Genomic DNA, 19,194 nt, shown 5'->3' with positions numbered 1-19,194 from the left:
TATGCTTATTACCTGAGTGACAAAACAATAGGTATATTAAACCCCTGTGACACACAATTTATCTATTAAACCAACCTGCACATGTACCCCTGAAAGTAAAAGTTAAAAAAAAAGAAATACTATCTAAAATAATAATATTAAAATTTTAAAAATTAGCAAGTGAAAAGAAATACTTTGCACTCCAGCAGATGAAGACAATAAGGAAATACCTCAAGTCAATCACCATTTTGGTTTTAGGACACTTACATAGTGTCCTAAGAGACTGGACATTACATTTGATCTTCTGATTTTAGGGAGTAGCTGGAGAATTTCAGTTGTTTCAGGTCCTTGTTATTTCTTATTTATGCCAATAAAACAATCTCAAAACTAGCTTCCTGCCGCTTACTTCTTTTTGGTTTAGTGTAACCTAATATGGCTGTCACTCCTCAAACCATTCCCTTGCTCAAAAACTTTAAATGTTACCTTTCATAATTTATTAATAAATTCCTCAAATTGACACTCACAAAAAGTCAAATCATGGCTTCATCCCCCAGAAATGTATAGCGCTTTAATAAAACAGAACAATTAACAGTTCCCCAAACATTTTCTGAATGTCAGAGCATAGAGCTTCATTTGATGGCTTTCTCATCTTGGAATACCATCCCCTCTCCACCTGTCAAAATCCTCTCTCTCCTCTTTGGTTTATTTCACATTCAACCAACTTTACCAAAAGCTTGCCTGGACCTTCTTTCTCTAGTTTGGGCCCCACAGCACACTTTATGTTTTTGATATTACTTATTTAAATCCATGATATACTTAACCTTTGTGTACTAGTCTAATCTTATGATTAACTATATCCTCCTTAAGGTTAGGATATTCTACTTTAACAGCTTTCGACTCTACAATGCCCGATACAGTATTGTGCACATAAAAGTTCAATAAAAAGCCACTGAATTGATTGAAATTGCATTTTGACAGGAGTTTTAACAATACTGGAGTTAGGGACATATAAGTGGTCTATGCTGTTTTCTCATCAACTGGCTTAATGACTCTTTTCATATCAAACAAAATGGAAGCCATCCTCTTTCCTTCAGTGCCTACTACCTTAACTCACATGTTAATGCTGCTTTAAACCTGGGCAATAAGGTTGTCATTCACCAATTTTAGGAATTTCACTTGTGAAGGCAGGTTATCTTTCCTGGTAGCCACAAGTAGTATCAACTAGTCAGCTTGCCAAGCAGTCTTGCCACTATTACCCTTCTGTGCTGCTGTGGAGATCACTGCTACTCCTACATTGAAAGAAACCAAAGTTTGCTCGCTGCATTCCCCGTGGATAAGAAAACTGGCAGAGAGATGATGCAGACACAAGCATGTAGTGGCTAAAACACAGTGGGTACCACTATTGTCCCTGTTGGGGATGTGGGACGGGGGAGCAGCAGTCAGTGTTTAGGCACTAGTTACAAAGTTTGACCTGAGTTATTGCTATACCTAAAGTTGTAGAGATATATGAGGTATAGAGAAATACAGAAAGAGAAATATTAGCACTTAACTCTACTTCTGAAGTCCATGCCATAAGACACTGTTTTAAGTAAAACTACATAAAAAGCAAGATCCTCTAAGTAATTCTAAGATAACCCTCCTAAACCCAACAGTGACTTTGCTAAATTCCATTTAAATTAAATTCCTTTTAAGAAAAAGAACGCTGTTGCCACTATTCAAAATGTGATGTTCTGTTAAACTAAACTGCATATATATTTTGATTAATAGTATTAACTTCTGAAAATTAAACATACCTTTAGAGACCGAACTGAATCATCAGCCAGACCAATCACATTAACATAAAGGAGATTGCTGTGCTTCAGAAATAGAACACAGTGATCCTTAAACATGTCCAAGTCTATCACTTTTGTATTTCTCTTCATCGTAAAAAATAGATCCCAATTCATAATTGCAGGGGTATCAGCTGCTGTTCTCATTAGCTACATGGAACAAAGTTAGAAGACATATAGGTAAGAAAACATGAAGGCTACAGCATCCAGAGATGAAATCACTGAGAACTAGACCATACTAGTCCTCACTATTTTATGAAGAGCTGAAGGAACTAACTCTACATCAGGGATAAAGTGTGACCATCACCATATGAATGAGTCCTGACTAGCTTGCTGGGTGGCGAGACAGTATGACCCAGTGCTTAGCCAACCACTGGACATTTGAGTGAGGGCACTGACAGCTAGCTGACTGACTACAGATACATCAGTGAGTTTAGCTGATACCAGCAGAAGAACTGCCTAGCTGAGATCAACCCAAATTGCCAACTCATAAAATCACAAGTTTATAAGTTTGCTCTTTTAAGCTACTAAGTTTGATTTTGATAACATAAACTCAGGACAGAATATGTTTTATTTACTAACTTTTTAGGCACAATGAAAATATGTAGAAGCATTAGCTCTAAGGGAAAAGAAATGGGATTGGTTAAACATAGGAAGGTGGCATCAATTTATAAAACAATGAGTTCTGGGAGCAAGAAATGTAGTTGATCAAAGTGTGACACTTCTTAACAGCCCAAATGGGAACAAGGAGCATCTAGGATTACCTTAAATTCTGTAGGCTCTCCAACATTAGTGAGAATGTATAATTCATCATCTCTGTGTTCAACATAGTAAAGGACCCCATATATTCGCTTCTGAATAAGCACTGGTGGGTCCCAAGGGCTCAGGCCATCTATCAACCACACTTCAGAAGTAGTCTTGTTCATAATATTTATGGTGAGGAAACGACTATCTTTTGTAAGATAAAGGAAAACAAAGTAGCTAGAGAGAGAGAGAGAGAGAAACATGAGATCACAGTTTATTTCAGATGCATGCTACCTTGTTAAGGACAGTATCTCAGAGGTGGTCGGTATACATGTTGATTTACAATGCGGATAGGAAATAAAAATAATTCCTTAGTGAATATCACTTGTAACTTCAACAGTTAGCTATTATTTTTTCCTTTTCTCCTAAAGGGCATTCAAAATCATTTACTTCTAACATTTTATCATAAATGTTTTTCAAAAATACAGAAAAGTTGAAAAAACCATCTCGATTCCATCATTGCTAACACTTTGCTATATTTACTTTATCACATATCTATGCATCTATTAATCCATCTTTATTTGGATGCATTTCAAGGTAAACTACAGACGTCATATCTCAATCACATGAGTAGATAACACAGCTTTTTGCTGAGGAGAGGAGATAAAATTTCTATAGGAGACACAAATAGGGAATAAAAGAGACATGGAGTTATTTTTATTTTCTTCTTTCTCTGTATGCATCTTGGGTTTTTTTTTCCCTTTCTCCCAGTTTTCACAACAAAATAGAATAGGAAGAAAACCCTTCACAATCTTACTAATGTAACACATTTAAAACATTAACACAGCTAACATAGCTATTTTACTTTTTATATTTTTCCTTCTAAGGTATATTTATATTTCATGCATGTCTTTAAATAGATGTAATTATAATATAGATACAATTTTTGATTCTGTATTTCTTATTTCATATAATATCCATTTTCTCGCTACATGAGTTGAAAGTCTTTGTGATTCATGCACACGTTTGTTATTGCGGCACTATTCACAATAGCAAAGACTTGGAATCAACCCAAATGTCCGTCTGTGACAGACTGGATTAAGAAAATTGGCACATATACACCATGGAATACTATGCAGCCATCAAAAAGGATGAGTTTGCGTCCTTTGTAGGGACATGGATGCAGCTGGAAACCATCATTCTTAGCAAACATCACAAGAAGAGAAAACCAAGCACCGCATGTTCTCACTCATAGGTGGGAACTGAACAATGAGATCACTTGGACTCGGGAAGGGGAACATCACACACTGGGCCTATCATGGGGAGGGGGGAGGAGGGAGGGATTGCATTGGGGAGTTATACATGATATAAACGTCATGCACATGTACCCTAGAACTTAAAGTATAATAAAAAAAAAAAAAAAAAAAAAAAAAAAAAAGAAAGTCTTTGTGATTATATTTTTAATGGCTACCTAATATTATAACAGTTTAATGGCTACCTAATATTATATATGATAATTCTTAAAAATTTAGATTTTAATGTTTCATTATAATAAACAACATAACAAGGAACATATTCATGAAGATATTTTCCCCTTCCATGATCTTCACAATTATTTTCCCAGGACAAATTTTTAGAAATGGAAATACTAATTTAATAACTAAGTGTATTTTTATGACTTGATGAATATAATCAAATAATATCCTAGAAGCACTATACTAACGTACTGGGTGGCTTTAAATGTTATATTTCTAGTTTTCCTTATTATAAAAGTAATTTATACTGAAACTACTGAAAAATATAAAGAATCCCAGTGCCCCCAAATAACAGCTGATTATAGTTTGGTAAAATTTCTTCTGTATTGGATCACATTACCATGTTCATTTGTCAGTCGTATTTCTTTTGTGAAATGTATCTATTTTAAACTTGGAATGTAGCTTAAATTATTAGTATGTAAATAGTCCTTTATAAATTAAGAATATTGGCTGGGTGCAGTGGCTCACACCTGTAATCCCAGCACTTTGGGAGGCCAAAGCAGGCAGATCACCTGAGATCAGGAGTTTAAGACCACTCTGGCCAACATGGTGAAACCCCATCTCCACAAAAAATACGAAAGTTAGCCAAGTATGGTGGCAGGTGCCTGTAATCCCAGCTACCTGGGAGGCTGAGGCAGGAGAATCGCTTGAACCTGGGAGGCAGAGGTTGCAGTGAGCTGAGATCGCAACACTGCACTCCAGTCTGGGCAACAGAACGAGACTCCATTTCAAAAAAAAAAAATTAAGAATATAAACTTGTCTTTTTGTTGAAAACACTTTCTTCCATTTTGTTATCTAGATTTTAACTATTTACAATAGTTTTTATAGTTTTTGACTGGAGTTTAATATTTTGGGTAATCGAGACTGCTACTACCCTTTGTACTTTCTTATATTGATTTTATGTTTCAAAAATATTCCAACCAAGCTGAGTAAAAAGCTTATATTTTCATCTAATTAAAAAAATGATTTTTCTCAATGGATTCTTTAAATCTCTTAGGAATGTATGCTGACATATGCAATGATGAAAATTATTTTTTTCCCAATAATATTTCCCATTGCATTATAAAATAACACCCATTCATTTTTCATTAGTTTGTGATGCCTTTGATCCTATAAATTTTCATATATACTAAGATCTGTTTTAGAGTTATTTATTCTAGGCTCTATTATTTGTCTATCAATTTTTATTATTTTTACTGTTATTGCTTTATATGCTTTAATATATAATTGTAGGGCAAGCCCCCTACCCTACTTTGCTCTTTATTTTCAACACTTTCTTTGCTGTTTTTATATATTTTTGTTTATATATATTTGATCACTACATGATCAAATAGTTGGTAGATATGTGGTTACAGGAAGTGAGAACACAAGCGGCTCTAGGGTAAAATGTCTCTAAAAGAATGTAAGAAATGTGGCCGGGCGTGGTGGCTCAAGCCTGTAATCCCAGCACTTTGGGAGGCCCAGACGGGCGGATCACGAGGTCAGGAGATCGAGACCATCCTGGCTAACACTGTGAAACCCCATCTCTACTAAAAAAATACAAAAAAACGAGCTGGGCGAGGTGGCGGGCGCCTGTAGTCCCAGCTACTCGGGAGGCTGAGGCAGGAGAATGGCGTGAACCTAGGGAGGCGGAGCTTGCAGTGAGCTGAGATCCGGCCACTGCACTCCAGCCTGGGCGACAGAGCGAGACTCCGTCTCAAAAAAAAAAAAAAAAAAAAAAAAAAAAGAATATAAGAAATGTAAAGAACTAGATGTTAATCTTTTTTTCCAATTATTTATATTGATACTTATTTTTAAATTTAAAATGTATTTTCTCTATGATTATAAAAATAATAATGCTTATCACAAAAAGAAAAGTAGAAAAAAAAACCATTGTTAGTGCTTTGGGTATATTTCCTTTCAATCTTCTAAAAAATGCATCTTTTTTCCTTGATACACAATTGAAACCATAACATATATTCAATTTTTTCACCTAGCACAATAATACATTTTTGAAATTTAATTTATAATTTAGTAACAACACATACTTTAAATTCTTCTATATATTTATTACTAAGAATTTAATGGTTAAAAGGTACTCAACAATCATCAGGAACAAGGGTAAAGTTTTAGTGTGAAAGAGAGATGCCTATCTAAGTATACCATTTATTTAAGCAATAGACACTGACTAAATAGCACTATACAAACCTGGCACCCTTATCAATTAACATGCTTATCAATTAACATGCAAAGGTGAAACAGACTCAGTCTGTTCACAATCTAGCAGTTCTAGGTCGTCATGAATTTACATGAATGAACTATGTTGCAATTCACAAAATCAATTTCAGTTTTTAATAAAATGGTGGTGACCTATTTGTATTTACTCTGATTTTGAATATTACCAGACTCCAATTTTGAATACGAACAACTAATAAAAGAATGATCGTTTTAGCCTTATTATTCCTGGTTCCAACCAAAATAAACATTTTAAGTCAACCAAGGTCAGTACTTTAAATAAATGGAGAAATGTTCTGGAGAAAAAGATTTAATTATGTTACTCTAGTACCTTGGGTCTTTTTCTGTGTAAAAACGTTCATTACGTTTGTTATCACCAAAAGTGGCTCGATATACGTCATGACAGCGAAGGTTCCTCTGGAAGGTGTAGAATAAAACATCTTCATCTTCCTCATCCTTTACCCATTCTGAAAGAAAATAATGCGATAATTATACATAATCACCTACATACCATTAAAAAAAAAAAAAAAGGCATAGCACATTCTAATTCTGAATGCCAATAAGAACATATACAAGTTTATCCCTGGAAATCTAAATATTTGACTGTATCTAATCTGTGCTGTATATAAGCCAGAGAGCTTTCCTGAGAATAAACCACTACTACACCATTCCAAGGTTTCAAGTAGTTATCAGTCTCAGGGTACTCAAGTTTCTAAATAAGAGCTAAATGCTCAATATTTAGCAAATACATTGGTAAAGTCACATTTGCTTTTAGGAGGTGAATTCTGTTTCAGTCTACAACTTGAAACTGTAAGTTTGAAGAAATATTGCATCTTTCTCTCATATGTAAACCACCTTCTCTGTCTGCTTTCAAGCCACAGGATATCTCCAACTACCAAACACAATTTTATGCTGATTCTTGATCCTACCAGAAGCTGTCAACAGAAGTTTGCACACAATTACATCATGACTGCCACCTGGCTGACAGTGATTGTAAATCATCATTGTATAATATGCACCGTGATTTCACAAGTTAAAATGTACAAAATATGTCTTAGAATTCAATAGTTAGGGTATAATTTCAATTCACTGCAATAATATTTAAACAATGGAGAAAATGATGGCAGAATATGAAAAGAGAGGACAAAATGTAACATATGCACCACTTGATGCTAAATTTAAAGTTAGTTCTGTTACCAAAAATGTCACAGCTTCCATTGATAAATAGGTTAGTTTAACACATACCAAGTTCTTTGGGCAGTGACTTTGGGCAATTTGCTGTAACAGTTCTATAAGATAACATGAAATTGAAAAAATATATTCAAGCTTAAAGTTGAATAAAATATTAAGATGCAACTTATGTGTAAAAATTTATTCTAGATAATAATTTGGCAAAGAATTACTGATAAATCAAAATGTATTGTACGACACGGACTCTAATTATAACTCTTTCAAAAACACGAGTATTTCAAAATTACCCATCTAGATATATAGTTAAATAAGGCAAGGTTTCCTGAATAAGAGGTACATAGGAAGATGTATAGTGCACAGGGATATGTGGATCAGGCATTCACCTTCTCCCTCACTCACATGGGCCAAAAAAAAGGTTTCAAAAGTGTTACTGTTGCCTTTCAACACAGAGGACTATTTTGGTTGGTGGCTTACCAAAACTGGACACATTTGGGAAAGAAGCTTCCATTACAGGTTGATCGCTGAGCTTTATAATTACACAGGTAGATGCTTCAGAATCCTCAGTTCTTATCTTGGCAGCCACATATTTTTCATCTGGAGCAACTCTGATACAATCAATGAAGGGTTGGTCTAACTTAAGTTCCTCCAAATTGAATAAAACTTCATAATTATCATTGTCTGCTGCATAAAGAAAAATATGAAAGTGATACTTTCACAGGATGTACTTTAAAAAATTAAAACTGTATTTTAATGTTTTAAATTAGAATTCCCATTCTGTAAGAGGTCATATCCTAGCTTCTTTCAACAATGGCAGCTTAACTTGCACATAAACTGACAGTAAGTTATTTAATATTACCTTATGCTATTCAATATTATTCCGTGCATCAACCTGAGACATTATTTGATATTGTTATAGTCTAGTTTAGTATTTACAGACCATACAGAATCTAGAAAGTGAATATAAATGACAATTAATAATATATGTCAAGTGCCTAGCATAGTACCTAAGACACAGCAGATGCTCAAAAAATGCTAGATGCCGTCTCCATTCTCCCTGCCAAAGCTTCTGAGTCTAACTATATCTTACACAAACCCAGAGATTAAAAACTAGTCATTTTAAAAAATTCAGAAATAATCTTTAAAAAAACTTTTCTCTATCTTTGAGAAATTAATAAATTTCCTATAAAAATACGAAATCTGAAAATTAGAGCATGTAAAAAGAAAAATTGTGGTGTACCTTCTTCATCTTTGGAACGAACCAAGCAACAACCTTCTTGGTAATAAACAAAACCACCATGTTTAACCTGATGATAAAAGAAACACGCAATTTACTTAAAAACAATTTAATTAACCTTTTCATGGTCTGACTATTCAAGATGAAGATGAAATGAGGCCTCTTACAAAAAACAGACCTGTTGAAGTAAATGAATACATATGAAATATAAAATTGACCATTTTTACAATATAGTTGATAAGATATGGTTTTCATATGTTCATGACCACTAGCCGGGTTTTTAATAGATAAACAAGAAGCAATAAAGAAAAGGTATAACAAAATCTATTAGTTCTCACAACTGTACAAACCACTTCTATATTTTAGAAACATCTGATACCTGTACAGTGGGGGTCAATTAACAGAAATCAAGTGGCATCTTTAAGATAATCCAAAATGATGCAGATGAGGAAACTGTGGCTCAGACTAGCCTGAAAACCCAGTCAATAACTTTCTGAGACTCTTTCCTTTAAAATATGCTGTCACCAACAACTATACACAGTCTTGATTTAACACAAACTATTTCATCTGTTGTAGGGTGACAAATACAATTTGAAATTGAGAGAATGATTATTACCAAAATTTAAAGAGTGTTCTTGTCTAATGCCTACATATTAAATGTAATTGATTGGCTGATATGATTTCAGTGGCTTACAACACATTTATTATCTGTTAGTGACATAATTTGAACCTGGAGTTCCTTATTCTTAACCTACTATTTCTATTCTACTATGTATGTGATTTTCACCTATTGTGGTTCTATTTTCCAATTTTATTGAAAATTCAATTCATTTCTTTCTTTCTTTTTTTATTTTTTTGGAGACAGTCTTGCTCTGTCACCCAGGCTGGAGTGCAGTGGTGCAATCTCAGCTCACTGCAACCTCTGCATCCTGAGTTGAAGCGATTCTCCTGCCTCAGCCTCCCGAGTGACTAGGACTACAGGCACCGGCCACCATGCCCAGCTAAGTTTTGTATTTTTGGTAGAGATGGGGTTTCACCATGTTGGCTAGGCTAGTCTTGAACTCCTGACCTCAGGTGATCTGCCCACCTTGACCTCCCGAAGTGCTGGGATTACAGGCGTAAGCCACTGCGCGCCGGCCCTCAATTCATTTTGATTGAATATTTATGATTGTGATAACCATAAAATGGTTAAACAGATACTTGGCTTTCATGGTATTATACTACTCAAAGAGAATTCCTTTTATTAAAAAATTTAGACAAAACAATCAAGTAATTTTCAAATAATAACAAAGTATGAACTAGTTTCATTTGAACTTCTCCTTAGAATCATTAAAAAATTCTTAAATCAGGGCTGGGCATGGCGGCTCACACCTATAATCTCAGCACTTTGGGAGGCCAAGGTGGGAGGGTTCCTTGGGCCTAGGAGTTCAAGATCAGCTTGGGCAACATAGTAAGACCCTGTCTCTTAATTTTGTTTTTTTAAAATCAGAACTGATTGTTTGCAAAAACCAGAATTAATATATTACAGTTGAAAATTCATCTTAGTTTCAATCATTACATTTATTGAAAGATGTAAAGGATCACATTCTGTGATCACAATCTGTGAAGTCTTTGCTTTTTAAGTTTTTCAGCATATTTTAAAGGCCAAAAGTAGTATAATCTTGATGTAGATTATGTCTCTAAACCACAAGGTATCTCATTTGCATCTTGATTGGTAATATCAAAAATTTTTTTTAAAGACATGAGATATCTTACTTCCACATTGATGATTTCATATTCTTCTTGTGGCTGTGTTTCTAATTTTGTTCTCACTTTTTCAAATGCATCCATGTTTTCTGGAAGGGGTTTTTCGTTTTCTTGTTTAACAGGCTGAAGATCCTGGAAAAAGTTTGGTTATGATCAAAATATTTCAAACTGGGGGAAAAAAACTTTTGCTTTTTAAAGATAAGGTCTATGGTATAGACCTAATATTGTATAAAAAATAAATAAGATTAAATAGCATGCATTTCACAGATTTTAAATGTTCTTTCCTAGGCTCATCAATAAAAAGATATCTTTTTCATTAAAAAAAGTAAACAAAGGAAATAAGATAGACATTTGATGGTTATACGATTATTTTAGATGAATAAGTCTTTAAGCAGCAGGAATACTAAGCAGCTCAGAAAAATGTTCAGAAATACTATGGGGAAAATTCATAATTAAGGAGAAAATAAAATTCCATGAACTTTTACATATTTAATAGGAAAGTCAGGTAAATAACAAAATATTTGGAGTTTTATAAGTACTGAAGTACCTCCTAAAGGAAGGGAAATATCAAAGAAGTGGAAGACATTATCATTACTAGTAAATGTTCACTATTATTTTATTCACAGCCAGAGTGGTAAGAAATAGTTTCCTACTTCATTAATTATAATTTTTTACTTTTTAAATTTTTAAAATTTAAATGGGTCTGAGAACCAAGGGATATAATTTTCTTTTCTTGTGGGAATAACTAACCCCCAAAACAGAAATGTTTATCAAATCAAAAAGTGAACTGGCGAGGCGCAGTGGCTCACGCCTGTAACCCCAGCACTTTGGGAGGCCGAGGAGAATGGATCACTTGAGCCCAGGAATTCAAGACCAGCCTGGGCAACATGGTGAGACTCCATCTCTATAAAAAATACAAAAGAATTTAGCCAGGTGTGATGGCACATGCCTGTAGTCCCAGGTACTTGGGAAGCTGAGGTAGGAGGGATCACCTGAGCCCGGGAGGTCGAGGCTACAGTGAGGCGTGATCATACCATTGCACTCCAGCATGCAGAGTGAGACCCTGTCTCAAAAAAAAAAAAAAAAAAAAAAAAGAGGAATTAATGCCTAATGAAACAGAGCTCCTTTTACAGTTTCTTTAAGGAAAAACAGTATGGTCACTTTATAAAAGGAAGAACCAGGAAAAATAATACAAAATTAATGAACATGAGTGGAGATACAGATGAAAGCTAAATAAGCATTCACTGTGTCTTATCAAGAGTGACTAATAAGCTAAGAGTTTTACTTGAGTTCTGGTAAACAAATAAATATCATATAAATCATTACAATTTGGATAAAGCAAAATCTCAGTTTTCAAATTTAAAAACTGTTCAATAATTCAACACTCCAGTGATTTGCCTTGTTTAAGCAAAGGAATTCTCGCCAAGAATTTTTACTTCAGCTCTCTGCCAAAGATGACAATTGTACAGTGATTTGCACAGAAGGGGGACTTAAGTCTTTGGTAAAGACCTCCAACAGCTGGAAAGTATTTATTGCATAAATATGTCCAAGATACTTTACCAACATTGTAGAGAATGTAAGCTATAAATACAGTTTATATTACAAAGAGTGTACAATCTAAAATTAAACACAAGAATATAAAGAAAAATCACCAAAATAAATTAAATGGAAAATAATCATTTTCACAAAGGTTTTCCTTTTAGATTTTTTTTGGATACATTATTATTTGAATTTAATTAAAATTAGCAATAATGGTTGTTATGATAGTCTCAACTTACAATTTAGCCTCTACTTACAATCATATAATATTCTGAATTTTTTTTAAGAGACAGGGTCTCACTATGTTGCCCAGGCTGGACTCAAACTCCTGGGTTCAAGCAATCTTCCTGCCTCAGCCTCCCAAGTAGACGGGACTATAGGTGTGTGCCACCTCATTCCATACAGTTAATTTTTTGAGTAATTATTCGAAGATCAAATACTGGAGGCTTATATTTTTATTTTTCATTCATTTTTTAAAGCATTTCTACAAAATCTATGGTTGATCTTTAAAGTGGTGAGACATGATATCTATATCAATAATCCCCTCATATCACCATCGTAAGTCAGAAGATAACTAGAAATCTATCCTGAAACTGTAAAATAGCAATAGGAGCTGCCTTTGCATTTCTAGATTCGGGATTGTCTGTTCTGTAATCTCCATTAAAACTTTTGAAGTCGAGTCAGGATTATCTCTCTACTACCCTGTAGCTTTTAAGCACATTCTAGGTCATGGAGCTGGGTTCTGTCACTTTTAAATACTCATTCTTACTGACAGCCATAGCCAACACAGAGCCAAAAGCAACAGAGCGGGCTCCAAAACCCATCTTCTTAACTTTACATTCCTGATTAACATTTTTTTCTGTCATAAATCCAAATAAACTGAGCTTATCTGAACCAAAATAACTCTGAAAGCAATAGGATTTTTGACTGCCTTAATGAAATTTTCAAGCAGAACTCAACAGTGTTCTAAGTAACTCTTCCAAAGGAATTACTTCCATGGAAACTGATATTTTATGTAGTATTCATTAAGTACTCCAGGTTACTTTTGGTTTTTGTTCTGTCCCAAGGACACCTGCTAAGTGTTTTAAGCTTTCATTTCAATTTCAGCTAGCAATATCATTAGGGTACACAGCTAAAGCCATCCATTTTAGCCAGGTATCTTAATACTTTAAGTAGTCCAGTTGTTTCAAAGGCATGTACTACCCCTCAATGGAGCTGAGGTAAGGATGGCTTTACCTTCAGATTTTAAGAAGGTTACTGGTACACTATCGCTCCATTACTGGTAAAAAGAAGCACTCCTTCCCACCTCCCAAGTGGCCCACCACTAAATCATTTTAACAATGAAAGCTGTTATAAAATAGGAGAATGTTATGTGTTAACTTTATCTTGGCAAAGACGCTGAACTCTAAAGATAAAAAAAATGGTGAAGTTGAAAGACAATGGACAGCCCTTCAGTCAAGACTAATTAGCCATTAGTAAATGGCTAATTCTAAGGCTAGGGCAGGGAGAAAATACATGGTAGGTTTGGGAAATCTTATGCCAGAAAATAAGGAGTGCTCAAAGTTTAATGGAGACATGTCAAAAGAATATAAGTGTCAACTGAAGGGGTTTCTACTGGCCACATTTTGGACAATTTGAGCATCAAAAAGAATAATAAATAATAAACAAATAATACATTGAAAAAAGAGAAATCCACAGCAATTGAAAAACAGAATGCAATATGAAGCATTTCAATTTAGGAAAACAGAAAAAGAGTAAATCTTAAGGAAGTAGAAGAAAGGAAAGAAAGTTAATTTTTGAAATTAAATTGGTAACAAAGAAACTAAAGAGAATCAAATTAAAAGTTGGTTCTTTTAGAAACCTATTAAAAACAATGCAAAACTGATAATCACTAACTCTTAAAGAAATTAAATGGTAATTAAGTGTCCCCTTCTTGAAAGAGACACCAAGCCCAGATGCAGAAAGGTAGCTTTCTTGGATCTTCAAGAAACAGCTAATCTTTTCATATGTCAACTATTTAAGAAAATAGTAAAAGAAGTAAAACTACTCATTTTATTAGGCTAATACAATCTTGACATCAAAATTAGACAATAATGATATGAGACAATTAAAAAATCAATCTTATTCTAAAACAAAATGTGATAAAATCAATTAATTTAAAAAAGCACAAAATAAAAACAGTAATAGTAATACTTATTAAACTTTATGTGATCAAGAAGGATTTTTTTCCTAAGAATGAAAGGATGGTCCAACATCAGAAAAAAATCTATCAATGTAATCTAACACAAATAAAGGAGATAAATCTTAGAGCCATTTTCAATAAATGCAGGGAAAAAATAAAAAATAATCACCATGCTTTAAAAAAATGATAAAACCTTAAATTAGGAATTGAGAGGAACTTCCCTGACTTAATAGTTTCTGTCAGTTATCTTATACAGAAATATACTAAATCTGTAATAAAAATACCTGAAATTAATTCATATCAGCATACATGGTATTTAGCAACCATGAAACAGCAACAAGATTTCCAAAATTTTAATTATATTCATGTAAAATAACTAATTGTATTTGCTGTTAACTCATTTTGTTTTTTAAAAGCAACTGTTAAATGAAGGAAACTTGTTCCTTTCATCTTCTGCCTCCAATTCTTCTCCTTACTCCCTTCTCTAGAGCCCAGACTTTTGCCCTTCTTATGCCACTGACTGCTCCTGTCAAGGTCACTGAATGGCCACCACATTGCAAAGTGCAAAAGTTAATTTTCAGTCTTCATATTACCTGACCTATCAGCATCATGATACAATTGATCACTTCCTTCTCTTAAAAACACTTTCCTTTACTTGGCTTCCAGGACACCTCATTCTCCTTGTTTTCCTCTTATTTCACTAGCCCTTCCTTCTCAGTATCTTTAGCTGGTTCCTTGTCAACTCCCTGGCTTTTTTTTTTTTTTTTTGAGACAGTTTTGCTCTTATTGCCCAGGCTGGAGGGCAATGGCGCAATTTCAGTTCACTGCAACCTCCACCTCCCGGGTTCAAGCGATTCTCCAGCCTCAGCCTCCCAAGTAGCTGGGATTATAGGCACTTGCCATCATGCTGGCTAATTTTTTTTTGTATTTTTAGTAGAGATGGGGTTTCATCATGTTGGCCAGGCTGGTCTGAAACTCCTGGCCTCAGGTGATCCACTCGCCTTGGCCTCCCGAAGTGCTGGGATTACAGGCGTGAGCCACAGGGCCCGGCATCTCCCTGGCTTTTTAACACTGGCAGGGTCAGTTCCTGCACTAAGCGCTTCTCTTCTTTGCAGTCTGCACTGATTCCCTTGGTGATCTCATCCAGTCATGACCTTAAATACTATTTATATGCTGAGGACTCCCAAATTTATAGCTGTAGCCTGAACAACCCTGAACAAGTTGAACTTGTATATCCAACTGACTACCCAACATTTCTACTTAGATGTCTAATATGCCAAAAAATGTCCAAATCTGAACTTTAAATCTCCCCATATATCCCTTGCCCTATTAAAAAAACAAACAAACAAACAACAACAAAAACCCTGTTCTCCAGGCAATCTTTCCAATTTACATAAACGACAAATCTGTCCTCCCAGTTACTCAGGCTTAAAGCATTAGAGTTGGCTTTGTCTTTTTCTCTTGCCACAAACAAGTGGTCTGCTAAACCCTGTCAGTTCTACTTTCAACATATATCTAGAACCTGACCACTTCTCACACTTGGACTGGACTACTCGGCTAGTACTGTCATCGTTTCTCCCTTGGATTACTGCAAAAGCCCAAAGTTTTCTCTGCTTCTGCACTTGCCTCCCAGTCTATTTTCAACAAAGGTGCCTGTGTGAGTCTAAAGTCAGATTATGTTACTCCACTCAAAACCCTCCAATGGTTTCCCATCTTGCTCAAGAGGAAAAGCAAAAATTCTTACAATGGTCTACAAAGTCCTAAATAATCTTGTCCCATTACATTGCTGATCTAATCTACCACTACACGCCAAGCCCACTTATTCCAGTTAATCCATACTTGATGTTTCTTGAACATATCAAGTTTGCTTCCGTATCAGTTTCTTAGAACTTAGGCCCTATGCCCAAATATCTCCTTAAAGCTATTGCTCAAAAGTCATCTTCTAAGTTAGGCCTTTCCTAACCATTTTACTAAAATAACACCCCTCCCTATCCCCACACTGCCTATTCACATCTTCCCTTTTTTTTTTTTTCTTCACCACCATACCTATCGCTTCTGACATATTTTGTATTTCATTCATGTAATACTTTTTATTTTTTTGAGAGATGAAGTCTTGCTTGTGTCACCTCAGTTGGAGTGCAGTGGCATGATCTGGGCTCATTGCAACCTCTGCCTCCTGGGCTCAAGCAATCGATCCTTGACCTCAGCCTCTCAAGTAGCTGGCTAGGACTACAGGTGCCACCATGCCCAGTTAATTTTTGCATTTTTTGTAGAGACAGGGTTTTGCCATGTTGCCCAGGCTGTTCTTGAACTCCTGGGCTCAAGCAATGAGCCCACCTCAGCCTCCCAAAGTGTATTACAGGCATGACCTATTGCAGCTAACCTTGTTCATGTAATTCTTTATTCTTTCTCTCTTCCTTTCTCAAGTAGAACGGTAAGCTTCACGAAGGCAGGGATTTTTGTTTATTTTGTTCAGTGTTATATCTCCAATGCCTAGAATGGTGCATGGTAGGTGTTCAACAAATATTTGCTGAGTTGAATAAAATTCAGACAGCACAAAACATAAAATGAAAAAAACAAAAGATATCATCAAGTGAAAAGAAATATTAATAGGACAAATATGGAGAAGATATCTACAGCACATGTGAAAGACAAAGGACATGTAAAGAAATCTTATGAATCAGTAAGAAAAGGATACACAATTAAAAGAAGGTCAAAAGGGGTGCGGTTCCAAGATGGCTGAATAGGAACAGCTCCAGGCTACAGCTCCCAGAGTGTGGATAGAAGATGGGTGATTTCTGCATTTTCAGCTGAGGTACTGGGTTCATCTCACTGGGGTGTGCCCGACAGTGGGTGCAGGACAGTGAGTGCAGCCCACCGAGCGAGAGCCAAAGCAGGACCAGGCACCGCCTCACCTGGGAAGCTCAAGCGGTAAAGGAATTCCCTTTCCTAGCCAAGGGAAACCATGACACACAACACCTGCAAAATTGGGTCACTCCCACCCTAATATCGCGCTTTTCCAAGGGTCTCAGCAAACAGCACACCAGGAGATTATTTCCCGTGCCTGGCTCGGAGGGTCCCACGCCCACGGGGGCCTCCCTCATTGCTAGCATAGCAGTCTGAGATCTAACAGCAAGGTGGCAGCGAGGCTGGGGGAGGGGCGCCCGCCATTGCTGAGGCTTGAGTAGGTAAACAAAGCGGCCAGGAACCTTGAACTGGGTGGAGCCCACTGCAGCTCAAGAAGGCCTGCCTGCCTCTGTAGACTCCACCTCTGGGGACAGAGCAGAGTCAAACAAAAGGCAGGAGAAAACTGCAGATTTAAATGTCCCTGTCTGACAGCTTTGAAGAGAGCAGTGGTTCTCCCAGCATGGAGTTTGAGATCTGAGAACAGACAGACTGCCTCCTCAATGGGGTCCCCGACCCCTGAGTAGCCTAAGTGGGAGGCACCCCCTAGTAGGGGCAGACTGACACCTCACACGGCTGGGTTCCCCTCTGAGACAAAGCTTCCAGAGGAGGGATCAGGCAGCAAAAATTGCTGTTCGTCAATATTCACTGTTCTGCAGTCTCTGCTGCTGATACCCAGGCAAACAGGGTCTGGAGTGGACCTCCAGCAAACTCCAACAGACCTGCAGCTGAGGGTCCTGACTGTTAGAAGGAAAACTAACAAACAGAAAGGACATCCACACCAAAACCCCATCTGTACGTCACCATCATCAAAGCCCAAAGGTAGATAAAACCACAAAGATGGGGAAAAAACAGAGCAGAAAAGCTGAAAATTCTAAAAATCAGAGTGCCTCTCCCTCTCCAAAGGAATGCAGATCCTCGCCAGCAATGGAACAAAGCTGGACAGAGAATGACTTTGACGAGTTGAGAGAAGAAGGCTTCAGACGATCAAACTTCTCTGAGCTAAAGAAGGAAGTTCGAACCCATTGCAAAGAAGCTAAAAACCTTCAAAAAAGATTAGATGAATGGCTAATTAGAATAACCAATGTAGAGAAGTCCTTAAATGACCTTGACAGAGCTGAAAACCATGGCACAAGAACTACGTGATAAATGCACAAGCTTCAGTAACCGATTCAATCAACTGAAAGAAAGGGTATCAGTGATTGAAGATCAAATGAATGAAATGAAGCGAGAAGAGAAGTTAAGAGTAAAAAGAAACGAATAAAGCCTCTAAGAAATATGGGACTATGTGATAAGACCAAATCTACATCTGATTGGTTGACCTGAAAGTGACAGGTAGAATGGAACCAAGTTGGAAAACACTCTGCAGGATATTATCCAGGAGAACTTCCCCAACCTAGCAAGGCAGGCCACTGAACATTCAAATTCAGGAAATACAAAGAACACCACAAAGATACTCCTCAAGAAGAGCAACTCCAAGACACATAATTGTCAGATACACCAAAGTTGAAATGAAGGAAAAAATGTTAAGGGCAGCCAGAGAGAAAGGTCAGGTTACCCACAAAGGGAAGCCCATCAGACTAACAGCGGATCTCTCGGCAGAAACTCTACAAGCCAGAAGAGAGGGGGGGCCAATATTCAACATTCTTTTTTTTTTTTTTTTTTTTTTTGAGACGGAGTCTCGCTCTGTCACCCAGGCTGAAGTGCAGTGGCTGGATCTCAGCTCACTGCAAGCTCCGCCTCCTGGGTTTACGCCATTCTCCCGCCTCAGCCTCCCGAGTAGCTGGGACTACAGGCGCCTGCCACCTCGCCCGGCTAGTTTTTTTTTTTTTTTTGTATTTTTAGTAGAGACGGGGTTTCACCGTGTTAGCCAGGATGGTCTCGATCTCCTGACCTCGTGATCCGCCCGTCTCGGCCTCCCAAAGTGCTGGGATTACAGGCTTGAGCCACCGCGCCTGGCTCAACATTCTTAAAGAAAATAATTTTCTTTTTTTTTGAGACAGAGTCTCACTTTGTCGCCCAGGCTGGAGTGCAGTGGCACGATCTCGGCTCACTGCAAGCTCCGCCTCCCGGGTTCATGCCATTCTCCTGCCTCAG

General features: G+C 36.5%; 1 protein-coding gene across 7 annotated transcripts in view; it reads right to left on the bottom strand.

The window, feature by feature from the left end:
* The window catches only part of PREPL (prolyl endopeptidase like), a 54,256-nt gene that overhangs the window by 18,564 nt on the left and 16,498 nt on the right, over positions 1-19,194 (bottom strand). For 4 of the 7 annotated variants that reach the window (XM_033175825.1, XM_033175821.1, XM_033175822.1 and 1 more), the window contains 6 exons: positions 10,482-10,604; positions 8,730-8,796; positions 7,967-8,173; positions 6,633-6,768; positions 2,573-2,789; positions 1,773-1,958 (listed from right to left, as the gene is read on the bottom strand). In XM_033175825.1, the coding sequence (XP_033031716.1) occupies positions 1,773-1,958; positions 2,573-2,789; positions 6,633-6,768; positions 7,967-8,173; positions 8,730-8,796; positions 10,482-10,556 (888 nt within the window). In that variant the 5' untranslated portion in view covers positions 10,557-10,604. The remainder of the gene's footprint in view (positions 1-1,772; positions 1,959-2,572; positions 2,790-6,632; positions 6,769-7,966; positions 8,174-8,729; positions 8,797-10,481; positions 10,605-19,194) is intronic. The other 3 variants (XM_033175827.1, XM_033175823.1, XM_033175826.1) reach the window with 1 other exon arrangement.

This window comes from Trachypithecus francoisi, unplaced genomic scaffold (genome assembly GCF_009764315.1).
Source record: "Trachypithecus francoisi isolate TF-2019V2 unplaced genomic scaffold, Tfra_2.0 Lachesis_group17, whole genome shotgun sequence".
In the NCBI taxonomy this organism is placed as follows: Eukaryota; Metazoa; Chordata; class Mammalia; order Primates; family Cercopithecidae; genus Trachypithecus; species Trachypithecus francoisi.
The sequence above is the reverse complement of the archived record's forward strand: the minus strand, read 5'-3'. Positions and strand labels throughout refer to the sequence as shown.